The sequence below is a fragment of the Micropterus salmoides genome, unplaced genomic scaffold (assembly GCF_014851395.1).
Source record: "Micropterus salmoides isolate LMB-PRFRI ecotype aquatic unplaced genomic scaffold, ASM1485139v1 Ms_hic_scaffold_6, whole genome shotgun sequence".
Taxonomy (NCBI): domain Eukaryota; kingdom Metazoa; phylum Chordata; class Actinopteri; order Centrarchiformes; family Centrarchidae; genus Micropterus; species Micropterus salmoides.
Genome location: NW_024044348.1, coordinates 21,145,126 through 21,161,207, shown reverse-complemented (window position 1 = coordinate 21,161,207; position 16,082 = coordinate 21,145,126). Strand labels below are relative to the sequence as shown.

At 42.6% G+C, this 16,082-nt stretch overlaps 1 protein-coding gene across 2 annotated transcripts in view; it reads left to right on the top strand.

Annotated features, from left to right (window-relative positions):
- Positions 1-16,082, top strand: part of cgnl1 (cingulin-like 1) — a 32,587-nt gene that overhangs the window by 204 nt on the left and 16,301 nt on the right. For both annotated transcript variants that reach the window (XM_038701235.1, XM_038701234.1), the window contains exons 2-8: positions 2,382-4,041; positions 4,252-4,346; positions 6,070-6,175; positions 6,471-6,560; positions 7,138-7,274; positions 9,387-9,525; positions 10,233-10,445. In XM_038701235.1, the coding sequence (XP_038557163.1) occupies positions 2,434-4,041; positions 4,252-4,346; positions 6,070-6,175; positions 6,471-6,560; positions 7,138-7,274; positions 9,387-9,525; positions 10,233-10,445 (2,388 nt within the window). In that variant the 5' untranslated portion in view covers positions 2,382-2,433. The remainder of the gene's footprint in view (positions 1-2,381; positions 4,042-4,251; positions 4,347-6,069; positions 6,176-6,470; positions 6,561-7,137; positions 7,275-9,386; positions 9,526-10,232; positions 10,446-16,082) is intronic.

Here is a 16,082-nt window from a genome sequence, read left to right as displayed (position 1 = left end):
TGTGGGAGCGTGAACAGCCCTTAAGCTCATTAAGAGGCTAAAAACTTAACATTTAACGCAAAAAAGGACAATGTAACTTTCTCTAAACTCGACTAAATTAAGTGACGCGTGGACGTGAGAAAAATGTATCTCAAACCAGAGGGGTTACAGTAAATCTCAGGCTGGTGGTGTGATTCATGCCACCTGTTGCACTGAGCAGCGATGTAACGTTAAAACTGCGTCGACTCAAACTGCAGCTGTTTCTCCTTTCCTAAATAGCTGCTTTAATGATTTTAGATTACTCCAACCTCTGTTTATGATTGACACAACAGTGGTATGGCTTTAATTTTGTTTACAAAAGTTCACGTTGCATTTACCTGATGGTCCAGATTTGTGGACTCACATTCATGTTACGTAACTTTGACATATTTTCCCACAGTGTAAACCCTTGCTGTCTTGAAGGACTTGGTTAAACTTTTTACACTCATTTCTTTAGTGGTCGTCCTTTTTGTAGTGATGTGAGTCACTGCAGTTACAGACAACCTCTCTGCGACACTGAAAGCTAATCAGTTCACATGAGGAGATAAACATCTGCTTCGTTAAATCTTTGCAGAGCCTACCCTCTGCACAGATCAAAGCCAGGGCCTTGACATCCAACCTGTGTTCCTGTGCTGACCTCTCTGCTCTGCGGGACAGGGGACAGTGAAGGCCGTACTGCCTCTATGTGGGGGCAGCACAGTGAGGGTTTCCTCCTTTTTGCAGTGAAAAACACAATGGGAGGAACATAGCTGCACACTTGTTGGAGCCCTTGTGTTTTGGATACATGTGACACTAAGAATGAAAGAGTCTGTTGTGTCTTCTTTGGCTTTAATCTGTCCTTGACAGGACACTTTACCATGGCCCTCCTCTTTCCTCCTGTTCAGACTACAGAGTGTGAAGCTGACTAATTCTGACTAATTGAAGCACCAGGATCAACCAGTCACTGTATTCATTGACTTGTCGAAACCAAGCTGAGGTGAATTATTCTCATGTGGCGCTGGGAGTGGCTGACATGTATGAAATAAATGGTAGAAGCAGGCCACCTCACCTGACACAAAAACAGCGATATTGATATATACCCTAATATAGTACATTATTGGAAAAATCAATTTTGGAATGGTTGTCAGACAGGAATGTCTTTTTTTGACTTATCCAGCGGATTGAATAGATGACAAATCAGTATATTTTCTCATGTCGTCACATAAAATAATAAAGCATCCAATATTGCCATAAAGCTATCTTGCTCACTGATTTGTGTTTTGCATCTTTACCCACAATGGTGTAAACCAATTGCATACATACAGTATGGCAAGGTCTGTGTCAGCTAACAAATGTTCTCAAGCTGCATATCGTCTTACATGATGCTATATCTTTTTTCCATAGGCCTGTCTTTACCTATTTCATGCTAATGTGATATATCCTGCTTTTGCCTTTGTTGTCAGTCTTATCCGTGTGCTTCTTCCAGGCCCATCTCGGCCCGTCTTTGTACTGTAAAATTATTTCAGGTAGAATAGGACGCTATCAGCAAGGCAAACATGAGCCTGTTAAAAGCCCATTGTCCAGCGAAACACATGGCGGCCGCTGATGGCTTTGTCTTCGCCGGCTTCCCAGGCATAAATGTGTCACGAAGAACACTTAGCAGCTTACTTACTTTAATATTTGTACACAGTTTGAGATTTATTGCCAGCTGTGTTCTCACGTTTGGGCTGCAAATCTGTCAACTCTTGACAACCCTGCCATTATTATAAATGTGACAAAATTGAGCCGAATAAGATTTTGTTGCTCTCTTTTCATGGCATTTCCCATGATTGTGGGCTGCAAATTACAATGTCATTTACAAGGATTAACTATGCTGTGTATGTGCATACACAAACACATACACTGAATATTCACTCTAACACCCTCCAAAGTTGTGTAGAGATGACAGAGCTCTCACATTTTTCTCAGGTCTGACATACTCATTTTGTTATACCATCCCAGTTAGCCACACACCTGTAAGGCCTTTTTGAACAGTACCTGGTCATTTTTGCTGTTAAAAAGAATGCGGCCAATGTCATTGTCTAGAGATATTATGGGTTCTAAGATGTTACAGGCATCACAGGGAGCTTATTGTCTGATTCTTCATTTGGCCTGAGCATATTAGCCGAGCAGTTTGACAGGAAAGGTGTCCTTGGAGAGACAACAGAACATTAAGAATGCAAAACAAGAAAAGAAAATGAAAGTGGGCAACATAATTAAATGCAGGGAGCGTTTAATGTTTTGTGAGTGGCTGAGGGTGACTCTGGGAAATGTTTGTTGATATCACTGAATTATGAAGCGTCTCATCTCTGACTAATCCAGCCTGTCTAAACCTTTGGTTGCAGAGGTGGGCCACCTGATCCAGGGAGAGGGATTTATTTTCCTTCTGCATTCCTGATGGAGTCGTACAGAGTGTCTGGCATTCCCAACAGCGGACCACAGCGGGGCCACACTCAGCCGTCCCGCCCCTCCAAGCCCCACAGTAATGGAGCTGGTACATACGGTCTCAGCATCCGTGTCCAGGGTATAGATGGTCACCCCTATGTAGTTCTCAACAACCAGGACAGGGGTTCTCACTCCTATATCGACCCTAACAGTAACGGGTACGTCGATGCAGAGGGCTCTTTTATTGAGAACTTTGAGGAGTATGATTTCAGGGGAGGAAAGGAGGCTGGATCCAGCAGCCCCTTCATGGACTACAGGTCTCAGAAGATGATGCATTACACCGGGCCTCAAAATGGTGTCGCAGATTCACAAGGAAAGAAACCATCCACACTTCTGAACTTTCAGAAGCACCCTGAGATACTGCAGCCGTATGATCCAGACACCAACTCCCTGAACCTTGATGGTATCCCCAGCCTGCCTTCAAGGCCTCTGGCTGAGACTGGGAACCAGCAGCAGAGTTCCACCTCCAAATCTGCTGTACCTGCACCATCCCACACAAAGTCATCCAGTCTGGACCATAATAAAGCTCCTGAGCAGCAAGAGAAAAGACAACTTCCATCTAATAGCCTGAAGTCACAGCCTCAGTCTTTGCCTCCAGTCCAGCTCACTCAGCCTCAGACCAGGCCACAATCACAAGTGGCTCAGCCGCAGTCCCAACCTCGTCTCACCAGCCTGAATCCACCTCAGTCCAAGCCAGGCTTTAAAACTCAGAACCAACCCGTGTCTGCAGCCCAGCCTCAGCCCTCTGCTATGATGAGTCCCACGAGTGATCAGAGCAAGATATCATGCATATCGGCCAGTTCAATGAGCAGCGCCAACTCCAGCCTGGAGCGCACCCGCCGTGAGCCTGATGTCCTTCCGCTACGCAGGACTGACTCCAGTGGGCCAGTTCTTCAGTCCTCTTCCCGCTCCCGCCACTCTTCCTCCTCTTCCTCCTCTAAGGCTCTGGTGGATGACCAGATGGAGGCACTGTACGCAGACACCATCAACCGCCACGAGAACCGACGCTACATCCCTTTCCTCCCCGGTTCAGGCAGAGACATTGACACAGGCTCCATTCCTGGTGTCGATGAGCTCATTGAGAAGTTTGATGGCAAAGATGGCAGCCATCAGCGCAGGGGCAGGGCAGGGCGCAGGAACAGGATCAATCCAGAGGATAGGAAGCGCTCACGCAGTGTGGATAGCGCCCTCGGCCTGCGAGATGGCTCTAGCTGCTACCGAGGCACGATGGAGCACGTCCTGCGTCCCTCACAGCTACGGCTGCAGAGAGCATCTGGCAGTCAGGACTCCTGGCTCACGGCTGTAGATGGTAAGGTGGACTCCAGAGCTTCATCTCGTGCCACCAGCGCGCCCGGCTCCCCACAGAGCACCATCTCGAAAGGTGTTGGCTCCATACAGGTATACACAAAGCCACAGACATCTTCATTGTCATATAAGAGTAAAGAGATCGAGGACAGCGCCGCTTCAGCTGGAAAGGTTTTGACAGCATCGCTGTCAACATCGCTGTCCAAGCCTTCCTCCACCGCAGACAAAAAGCCCAGTACAGAGGCAGATGTTCAGGTAAAAAGGAAGAGATCTATGCTGTAACACTAAGATTGGCATTTGAAATTTCTTTGTTTGAACTTTTCCTATTATTACTATGTTGTCCAACAGACAATTGTCTGTTCAGTATTTTAAAATGAGGATCTGTGAGAGAAGAACACCATTTTTGCTTTGTCAAGATCTTTCTTATTTCATTAAAATCTCCCTCTCATTTCCTGCCATTTCCAGGCGACACCCGATCTTCTGAAAGGTCAACAGGAGCTTTCACAACAAACACATGAAGAGACGGCAAAGCAAATTTTGTTCAATTACCTTAAGGATGGGTGAGTTGTCTAGACTTTTCTGTTCTTATCATTGTACTTTTTTTAGCTTTATTTGCTCATATTAATGAAAACATTTTTGACCAAATATTGTGAAAATGTTTAAGTCTCAATCTGTGGCTGTTACTTGAATCATGAAATCTTAATTTTTCGTTCTAAAGCCCAAATTCAGCATGTTGCACCATAAGGCAATGCTTCATGATGGAGGAGGGTTCTCTGTGGGAGCGCATAAATGGTTTTTATCAGAGTTGGACTGTTTGTGATAAAAGTGAAGGAATGTGCTCCTCTTACCCTCCCATCCAGGCTGCGAGGGATCTAGCTGTCTGGAGTTTGTTTTCACGTTCTCTCTCTGCTTTGTCTTTCCTGCAGTGTGAAATGAGGAGAAGACGTTCTGTTTGCTTTTGTAATCAGATACTTACGGCCTGTTAAGAAAAGGCATATTGGGTTAAAAGGTTAAATGCAGTTTTAGGTTTTAAAGGATTTAATTCAGTGATGGTTTATGTTTTCTTTACAGTATTTTAATTAATTTAGCAAGTCAATGTCAAGAATTGTTTTTGGAGAACGTTTAAGTTGAAACGCATCCCAATGAAACTGTACTCTGCGGTAGTCCTACAGTGAGAAACAGTTTGCCATTTCCTACAGTTCTTGCATGCACTACAGGCTTGTGGTACTGCCGAAAGGGAACAGGAAACTGCTTGGGTGTGTCGAGCCACAGGTCAGGAGTCACAGGACAAAGGAAAGGAAACACAGATGGAAGTTCTGGGGCTGAAACTGAGCTCCATTCTCAAGACAAACATTCATCGGCAGGGGTTATAAAGGTTTAATGAAAATCATCTGTATGAGGAGAGGAGAGGTTGGGGGAGGTTTGGCTTTCTGTGTAAGCCATGTAATTTATTGAACTAATATATTACTGCTGTCACGTGAAAGTGTTGTAACTCCACTTTTGTGGATTCTGATGTTTTCACTTAACTGGATGATTAAATATTGTTCTGTGAGCAAATCCTCCAATTTTTGGGCTTTTAAACTGAGAAATGCCCAGTGTTTAAAAGACAAAGCTATTTTTTTTTCTTTTTTTTTAGTTCTGGAGAACGTGATATTTATTTTAAGATTTTTACTGACTAGAACGGTACTGCAATTGGTTGCCACTGTTATTTTTGAAATATAGGACATAATCTATGTTACCATCAGAGAGGATGGGCATGAAGAAGAATATTTGTGGGTGTAGCTGGTTTCATAACCAAATACTGTGAATACAGGCTTCTTACAGATTCTGTTTTTGTTTCAATAATTATTATTTTATTATTAAAAAAATATGCAAATGTTTACTATGCCATATAATTAATTTTATATCATCTGGATGCCTTGAGCAAGTCATCCATAACATTTTTAAAAAGAAGATCGCAATTTGGATGTTTACATTTGAAAGCATTAGAAATTGTGGTATTTCTTAACCCCTGCATGGTTGCTGCAACATTTTCAGCTCTGGTTCCTACAAATTTAGTAGGTGATCCAATTAGACTCTGCAGAAATCCCATTATATTGCCCATATGTTCTATTCTTCCGCTCATGTTTATTGGATGGGTGTAATGAAGCTGTTTGTGCTGTGAGGTGACACTTCAAAGCAGCATGATCCTTCCTGACCCTTTCTAAGCTGGGAATGACTTACTCTGTTCCCAGAACAGTCTGGAATTTAAAAAAGTGTGTTATCTTGGGTGTGTGTCTGCAGAAGCAACGACAATGATGAAATGACAAAGAGAAAAGTCAACCTCGTCTTTGAGAAGATACAAACGCTAAAGTCTCGGGCCACGGCGAGTTCACAAGGCGACAATAAAGTGAGACATTGTTATATTATTGTGATATGCCAACTACATATCAACATCAGCATCTTTACATATTTTTATATTAAATTCCTAGATTTTGGACTGTAAAAGTGTAGTTCTACTGAACTTCCTTTTAAAACTGCGTGCATATTATGTCAAACTTATGTTGCTTTAGTCAGATACTGTCAGCTATCGACTATTTACCCTTTACTAAAGAGTACCAATATTCAGTTTGCATTCAGTGTGTATTTGTATTCATAATGGATCAATAAGAAATAACTTTAAAACATGTGTCTCCTTCTGTCAGTCCCTGGACTTTGCTGCGCAGACCAAAGCTCTGCAGGAGCAAAATGCCGAACTGGAGAAAGAAAAGACCGATCTGAAGAGACAACTTGAGGTAACAACAATCTCACTAGAACTGGGCCTCTGACACAAGCCTATATATGTTGGCATGTCGGTTTATTGCTGAACTTGTTGCAGTTTGACAATATCCTTTTAATCAAGGTTTTGGCTGGAAAGTAGGTTTAAAGGATTAGAGTTTAACTTGTTGAATTTATAGAGATATTTTGGAACTACTGGTACGATGTGGAATTGGCTAAGCTGATCACAAAGGCGCATTTAAATGTTCAGAATAATAGAATAAACAGACTATTCTCATGGAAACCTGTAATTCTGTGTTGGGGGTGTTTTAATGAAGTAAGCTGTACAAGGTTAAATAATTGAAACTATTGAGAATGCATTTACTTTGGGGTGAAACAGTTTTCAACAAGCACTTCATATATGCTGTTTTTCCATGTAGTTGGGATCCTCCTATGTTCAAAATGGATCCCTTGAACAAACAAAACACTGAAAATGACAGTAGGCACATACATTTCAACCGGAATGGCAAAAGCTTGACACGGGAGATGTAAAAGACTAGATGTGCGGATCTACTTTGAAATGTCAACATGAATATTTGTGTGTGTCACTATCAGAAGAACCAGGCTGACAAGAGGATAGCAGACGGTTTGAAGGAGCTGCAGCAGGAGTTGGAGCGGAGTGCAGAGGAGTGCAAGCATCTGAAGGAAAAACTAGCCAAAACAGAGGCCGAGCTCCAGACCACAGTCGAAGAGTAAGTGCAGAGTGACAGTGCTGGATGACCATCAGTGTAGATTAATCTAACTTGACTAAACTAATTTAGTATTTCCAGAAATGGTCAATGCCAGTGTTTCTTTTACTTTAAAAAAAAACTTAGTTAGAATTGTTTTTGCTTAGAGGCAAAATACCAAAGTTCAACTCCCTTTACTGTTATCTTCATCTTGGACACAAGTTGAGCATAGCATTAGTTCAGGCTGGCAACAAAGTCGAGCTCGCATCTCAATTCCAGCACATCAGCTGATTGCAGCCAATGTCAAAGTCAGCCCACATCAGCTGATGGCTCAGTTGATTTTGCTCTCAGTATTCATTGGCAAAAGCCATACAAGGTGCCTTATTCAAGCTGCTTTAGCCTACCCCTGCTGCTTTCTCTGTGAGCCGCCTGTAACCCGTCGCCACCCCAGCTCCTCCTTTCAGGCTATTCCTCACCAATTAATGTCATTTCTGTTGTTATTGATGCTTTGGGCTTTCCCTGTATGCACATGGATGTAATAATAATAATTAGCTTGACTGGTTATTCATCAGCTGTTGCTTTGCAATGTACTGTCACGCTGAAACCAGTGTAGGATGTCTGTTGATGAAACCACTCAGACTGTTGATAGTTACTGGAGTGGTTACCATGTGAGTTCCTCTATCTTTGGTTTGTTAAGTTTGTCTTTCACCTTCCATATTAATGTGTGCTTGGTGACTGATTTACTGTTCATTCGGCACTAACAGTTATTATTATTTGACTGATGTCAGTCTGATGTCCAGAGTGTTGCTGCTATCCAGAGCTTGGTGGTTTTGTGTGGGGTTCTCCCTGTTTAAGATGGGAACAGTAGCAGAATTGTCAGTATTTTGATCTACAGGTTTAAAAATTTTCTGTGATACTTTTTGTGGATTTCCATGCTATTGAATGCTGTGCTCTTTAGTTTCTGCTTCCTTCTGTGTTGGGGCTTCATTTTTAATTCGTTTTTTTTTTGTTCTTTGAATCTTTCACTTTTCAATTGAAGTTTTGTTTTTCAGTTGATTCTAATCTGCAGTTTCAACTTTACTGTGTTTCTTTGTCAGGATGAATAGCCCAGTAACAAACATTGCTTAGCTCCTCTGAGTCTATTTGTTTGTTTGTTTTTTACATAAACTTTTTACATTTTTACCTTTTTTGGACTATCAATGGTGAAGAGGCAGACAGGAAACAGGGGGTAGAGAGAGAAGTATGATGTGCAATGGGTGTTGGGCTGAAACCTTCCAAAGAGGGTCCATTTAAGATCCATAAAAAGGAACAACGAGAGGCTTTTTTCACGCAACCAAATTACGGGCCTTGCCATCAGTATCATTAATGGAAGAAAAACCCCTCAAGCTCAGATGAGTGGTAAGGTAAACTCTGCTTGCTGTAGCCTAAAAAGCTTTTCCAGCGTTTCACCTGGTGCTTTAGCTTAAATGAATCATGGTGATTCAGAGCACAGACTGATTGGTACTAAGAAAGTCATTTCTATTTTCTTATCTTACTTTCTTATCTTAGGGTTACAGTGAGTGAAGATTATAATATTGCACTACCACGCTTCGATGGCAATGACAAGAATAGCATACATCAATAATTTTAAAATCCATCCATCATCCATGATGATGAAGATACAGAAAAGAGAAATGCATGGCGAAAATAGCATTTTTCTCAATATTTTAGAGTCCCTCCCCCAAAAATTTCCATGTTTTTGGGTGAGTTTAGTGCCCCCGGCTCCCCTGTGGTTCACACTCTACCTGGCTGAACTAGAAATGTTGCGGTAATATGGCATGCTCTCCGACCATTCAGCTACTGGTCGCTCCCCTCTGAGTCTACAGCAAGTATAGATGTCCTGCTTCAGTGTACATGACTGTGTGGTGATTTGTTTGTTTCCTCACATCACTTATCACCCTCCCCCTCAGCGTTGTTGTCAGTTTAGACATCATTGGTCTGTCATACTTAGGTATTTCTTTTAAACTCTGTGCTCTGTAGACCTCACATTCAGACCCAGCACTGGTGCTACCATTTACAGGTGCAAATTAATGTGCAGGTGTGCGGGTGTGTATGTGCACATCCACCTGTGTTGTGACATGTTGTGTGGTTTATCAGGCTGTTCCAGGTGAAGATGGAGAGGGAGCAATATCAGACAGAGATCAGAGACCTGCAGGACCAGCTGTCAGAGATGCATGACGAGCTTGACTCGGCCAAGAAGTCGACCTCTGATGGAGAGAAAGACCTCATTATAACGGTAATGCACAGCGTTCACAGTTCTAGAGAAAACTTTCTATTGGCTCTAAGCTTGTGGGTGATGTGGCAGATGGCAGCTGGTGGTGTTGTAAACCACCATGAAAGATGGAAGATGTTCTATTTTGCCTCTTGAATACATAAACCCATATTTTATTTATTTATTCATTTTTTAGCTGACGCTTTTTATCCAAAGTGACTTAAAATTGCTATACATGTCACAGACCGCACGCCTCTGGAGCAACTAGGGGTTAAGTGTCTTGCTCAGGGACACAATGGTGGATGGGTCACAATGGGGGATTGAACCACCAAAGGCATAGTCTTATCCATTGTGCCATCACCACCCCAACAACCATATAGTAAAATCTTTTTTAGAGTGAGTTAACATTAAGCTGTTTCACACTGCATTTAAAACTACAACCAGTGTAGAGACTAGCCTGTTAGAAACGGGTTCAATGATTTGTTACGTCCCATACCACAGTACAAAATTAACTCAACTTCGTATTGTGAAGGCTTTATCTTTATCTCAATGAACAAACTAGCAAGGATATTGGTTATTTCCAAAATATCCACATACTGCTTTGTCTTTGGCTCTACTTTTGCAGTGAGAAAGTAACCAAGAGCAAACTTAAGGGTCAGAGTCAACTCCAGTGTGACTCTGCAAATTGCAAGTGAAAAAAAGTTACCAAACTGTCCCCATGTTTTCTACAGGACATGATGCAATTGAAGGTGGAGATGCAAGAAGTTCTCCTGGCCAAGGAGGAGCAGGAGGAGGTGCTGAGGAGGCGAGAGAGGGAGCTGACAGCTCTAAAAGGAGCCCTGAAGGAGGAAGTGGCCGTTCATGATCAGGAGATGGACAATATGAGGGAGCAGTATGAGAAGGAAATAAGCAGGCTGCAGACGTCTTTGGAGGACGCCAAACAGGTAATCACCCCTCCACCCCCCCGTCTCCTTCAGTTTGACTCCCTGTGTTCCCTCCTCCTCATTTCCTTCGCCCTTCCCCATTCCAGAAACACAGCCTGTCACAGAGGAGTGTGGAGATAAGCATCTCATCAGGGAGCTGTGTGTGTGTTTTGCATTGCAACTTGTGCCATATGTTCGTCATCAGAGGTCGGGGCGCTGCTTTGAAGTGACGTTATTTACACCTTTTCACTAGTTCCCCTCTGTGGCGCTGACTATCTCAACGCTGGTTTTAAAACGGGCAGGACATGCTGTATCCAGAATAAGCTTGTCCCTTTCAATCAGTATGTATTTCTGTGCAAAAAGTAGGCCACAAGGCTTTGTTTTATCGGCCAATGCTGTTGAAAAAATGTTGAATTCAAGATGTCAACATATGATTTACTGTACCAGGCAAAAAGCGGAGTGCAGGGAAAAGTCCTGAGTGAAACAAGAATTGTTAATATTATAAAACAAAAAATATAAATAATCATCCAACAAGATATTTGCACTGACCCGCACTTGGCATACTTCGGCTGTGGCTCAGGAGGTAGAGCGGGTTGGCCGTTAATCGGAAGGTCGGCGGATCAATCCTGGCTCCCCCTGGTTGCATGTCGAAGTGTCCTTGGGCAAGATACTGAACCCCGAATTGCCCCTGGCGGCTATTCCGCCAGTGTATGAGTGAGTGTGAATGTTAGTTTCCGTTTGAGCACTTAGGCTCAGTGTATGAATGTGTGTGACTGGTGAATGCAGATGTAGTGTAAAAGCGCTTTGAGTGGTCGAAAAGACTAGAAAGGCGCTATACAAGTACGGAGCATTTACATTTACATTCATTAAATAATAGTTTATCAAAACATTTAATGCCTCAGAAGTAACACTGTAGACTTATGTACATGTTGAAAGTTAACTTTTCACTATTTATAGAGTTCCTCCCACAGTGTTAACCCTTTACATTCCAGTATATCCAGCATATCTGCGGTGTTGGTCATAAGTCAGTGGTTACTTGACTGGCTTGCAGCGAAATGCTGATGATAAAGAGCTTTAACATGTCAGTTTTTAAAGGGGATGTAATTGAACTGCTCAAAGAAAGTAGTTTAAACATGCAGATCGGCATAGGATATTCACCTACAAGTGCTGAGAAGTTGTTGTATGTTGTTTTCAAATGACACAAGTGGGAAAATAAGCTTGAGTTCACACACTTGAGCTGGGTCAACAAAAGAAAAACGAAACCCTATGTAGCAGTTAAATTTAGCTCGTCATCATTTTTCATGGGAAGACTTTCTAGCCAGTCAACTGTGGAGGTGTTTGCTTATCTCTTCTTCCTGTAGGGAGGAAACATTTTACAGGAGGAATGATGTTTAATGATAAAATTTAGAGACATTTATCTGTATATGAAACTGTTAGGAGTTGCCTTACTGGCAAGGTCATTGTTGTGGCTACATTGTCAAAAAATAACTTCTAAAAAAGCTAAACATCAGATTTTATAAACTTCCTTGAACCCTTCATTATGCAAATCAGTGTGATTCTGCACCATTAGTAAAATAGTATCACTGAAGAACCGGCCAATATTTAAGTGAATGCTTAGAAGTTTTCTTTAGAGCAGAGCAGAGGGTTTGTCAATTGTTGTTTCAAAAATAGAGGAAGGTGAGTTAAGATGAGATGAGCAGCGGTCCATAGCAGGAGACAGCACACAGAAAGGACTGAAGACACATTGTTTCCAGTAGGTCGCTGTGTGACTCACATGTGTCCTGTTTGTCTCAAAGAGTGGAAGTTGTCCTTGTTCTCGGCTTCCTGCAGGCCTGGTGGGGGTCCACAGCAGCGCTCTGCAGCAAGAGTCTGAGAACATTTCCTTTTGTTGAACAGAGGTACTGCTACCCCGAGGGAGTATGTCATCAGGGGTTTACCCGCAGTGGTTTGTAAACACTTTTGTTTGTGTCCTTGAATTAGTGTTCTCTCTTGAGGTTGGACTTTGAGACATTTGTAGATAAGATTTATGTGCCTAATAATTATTATGCAGACACTCATGTATATAGTGATAACATTTATGCTTTACCTATTTATATCTGCTGTTTATATCAGGCAAATGTATAAACACGTGATAAGATCTGGTAAGTGAACAATAAATATTTTGGGGTCATACCTACAAAATATCGTTATATATACACTACCGTTCAAAAGTTTGGGGTCACATTGAAATGTCCTTATTTTTGAAGGAAAAGCACTGTACTTTTCAATGAAGATAACTTTAAACTAGTCTTAACTTTGAAGAAATACACTCTATACATTGCTAATGTGGTAAATGACTATTCTAGCTGCAAATGTCTGGTTTTTGGTGCAATATCTACATAGGTGTATAGAGGCCCATTTCCAGCAACTATCACTCCAGTGTTCTAATGGTACAATGTGTTTGCTCATTGGCTCAGAAGGCTAATTGATGATTAGAAAACCCTTGTGCAATCATGTTCACACATCTGAAAACAGTTTAGGTCGTTACAGAAGCTACAAAACTGACCTTCCTTTGAGCAGATTGAGTTTCTGGAGCATCACATTTGTGGGGTCAATTAAACGCTCAAAATGGCCAGAAAAACAGTTCATCAAAACTTTCATCTGAAACTCGACAGTCTATTCTTGTTCTTAGAAATGAAGGCTATTCCATGCGAGACATTGCTAAGAAATTGAAGATTTCCTACAACGGTGTGTACTACTCCCTTCAGAGGACAGCACAAACAGGCTCTAACCAGAGTAGAAAAAGAAGTGGGAGGCCGCGTTGCACAACTGAGCAAGAAGATAAGTACATTAGAGTCTCTAGTTTGAGAAACAGACGCCTCACAGGTCCCCAACTGGCATCTTCATTAAATAGTACCCGCAAAACACCAGTGTCAACATCTACAGTGAAGAGGCGGCTGCAGGATTCTGGGCTTCAGGGCAGAGTGGCAAAGAAAAAGCCATATCTGAGACTGGCCAATAAAAGAAAAAGATTAAGATGGGCAAAAGAACACAGACATTGGACAGAGGAAGACTGGAAAAAAGTGTTGTGGACGGATGAATCCAAGTTTGAGGTGTTTGGATCACAAAGAAGAACGTTTGTGAGACGCAGAACAAATGAAAAGATGCTGGAAGAATGCCTGACGCCATCTGTTAAGCATGGTGGAGGTAATATGATGGTCTGGGGTTGCTTTGGTGCTGGTAAGGTGGGAGATTTGTACAGGGTAAAAGGGATTCTGAATAAGGAAGGCTATCACTCCATTTTGCAACGCCATGCCATACCCAGTGGACAGCGCTTGATTGGAGCCAATTTCATCCTACAACAGGACAATGACCCTAAACACACCTCCAAATTGTGCAAGAACTATTTAGAGCAGAAGCAGGCAGCTGGTATTCTATCGGTAATGGAGTGGCCAGCGCAGTCACCAGATCTGAACCCCATTGAGCTGTTGTGGGAGCAGCTTGACCGTATGGTACGCAAGAAGTGCCCATCCAACCAATCCAACTTGTGGGAGCTGCTTCTGGAAGCGTGGGGTGCAATTTCTCCAGATTACCTCAACAAATTAACAGCTAGAATGCCAAAGGTCTGCAATGCTGTAATTGCTGCAAATGGAGGATTCTTTGACGAAAGCAAAGTTTGATGTAAAAAAGATCTTATTTCAAATACAAATCATTATTTCTAACCTTGTCAATGTCTTGACTCCATTTTCTATTCATTTCACAACGTATGGTGGTGAATAAGTGTGACTTTTCAGGAAAACACAAAATTGTTTGGGTGACCCCAAACTTTTGAACGGTAGTGTGTATATATATATATATAGTTTTTAAAGCATGTTAGTGAAAGATACTGTTAGTCTGGTTTGCTGTGTGATAGGCACAAATACCAAAGAAATCTTGAATCTCAAATATTAAGCAAAACAGTACCATGAAACCCAAAGTCTTGAAAGCCTGTGAAGTCCAAAATGTTGACAGCATGTGGGTAGGAGTCTGAGCTACAGGTTATGAGAAAGTCTTACAATAAAAGGAAAAGCTGCTTATTCTCTCATGTACACTCCTACTTTGTGTGAGGGCGTCAGACAGAGGAAAAAGGACTGCCAGAGTGAACTGTGCATCAAAGTGCTGCTTTTCCCTCCTTTGAGTGGCCCTGACGTTTGCAGGGACCAGAGCGGCCCTTGCAAAGAAGATTGCTGGAAACTGGAGCACTAAATTGCTCTGTATAGTAGTTAATTGCAGTGGCAAGCCATCACTAATCTAATGAGCTGCCATTCCCCAGTTGCGTTGTGTCTTCTCTTCTTTCTGTGGCCCCGAAAGAGTGGGGGTAATTGTGGACCTCAGTCGATGATGAATGATGAGTTTGTTTCACACAATAAAAGCAGCGGGGGTTGGGACATGCTGAATAAGTGGGTCAGTATGCTGAAGAAAAGGGGATGTGCGGCTGACCCCCTGAAAGGAACTGTTTTGTGTCTTAAATTGAAAGCTGCATTGTGTTTTCAAAGAGCTGAAATCTGTGGAATTTCATCAAGGTTGAAAAATCTTGGTCATACTTTCTCGAGAAGATATGAATTTGCTTATTTGGAGCATTACATGTCTGGGTTCTTAATGGTCCATAACAAAAGACATTTGGAAGGGGATCTGATTATTCGTGCCAGCATGTGTTGGTATGCAAAAAATGTGGAAAGATGAGGTGCGGCGAGTAGAGGGAAGAGTTTGTTTTCAAGAATGTCAGGGTCAAAGTGGAGAATGTGCACCCTGCCGGCCTCCTTCTGCACTCGGCTCCAGCTCTGTTAAACTGTACCCGCTCTGACCTGCGGGAGGGGCTCGGTGAGGATCGGACCTTTTCATTTATGCCTCTTCGGGGTGCAGCCGTTGCATCTCCATCTCCGCAGCACTCCAGATTGTCATTGTTAGAGGCTGTCACAAGTCTCAGCCGTCCTCTCCCTTCTTAACTGTAAAGACAGAGCCTTATGCTTATCGCACAATTTCCAGCTCTTGTTATGTTTCACCTACAGCCCCGAGCCACAGCGTGTAACACGGCCGCATTGTTATCGCGCTCTCATCTGTAACCTCAATCCAAAGTGCTGTATTTTTTCATTTCCTAACTCCACAGTTTCCACACAAGACTCCGCAGTGATCTCCCGCTTACCTAAATGTAGTTAGTTTTCTGGCCTGTGCCATTCTCGCCCGTATCTCTGCCTGCCTCTCGAGTAATCTCTGGCAGTGTGGGAACTGAAGTCTCACTGTCTGATCATCAAACTTACGTAGCCCAGAGAAGAGTTCCCCCTCAGGCGTGTTTTGAAAGTAAAAACTCCCACATGAGTCTGCGTGTTTGATGATAGCACTATATTTCCTAGTGTAGCTTGAGGAGCTGATTTGGCAGGCGGCTGGAAAGAGGAAGGAGACGCAGGGTAGCGAGCGAGGAAAGGAAATGGTGGAGAGAGTTTCTGGATCTTGACAGAGACGGCAAGGAATTAGCTGTTTGTTCTTGTTGAAATATTAGGTCTTCAAACTGCTTCAATGATAACTTTATAGACTGATGACATTAAACAGGAATGAAATACCCAGCAGTTCAGTCAGAAAGGTTCCGTTCAGTTCAGAAAATGTCGCTGCATGGCCATATGAGGGTCACGTTCGTGTGAAACC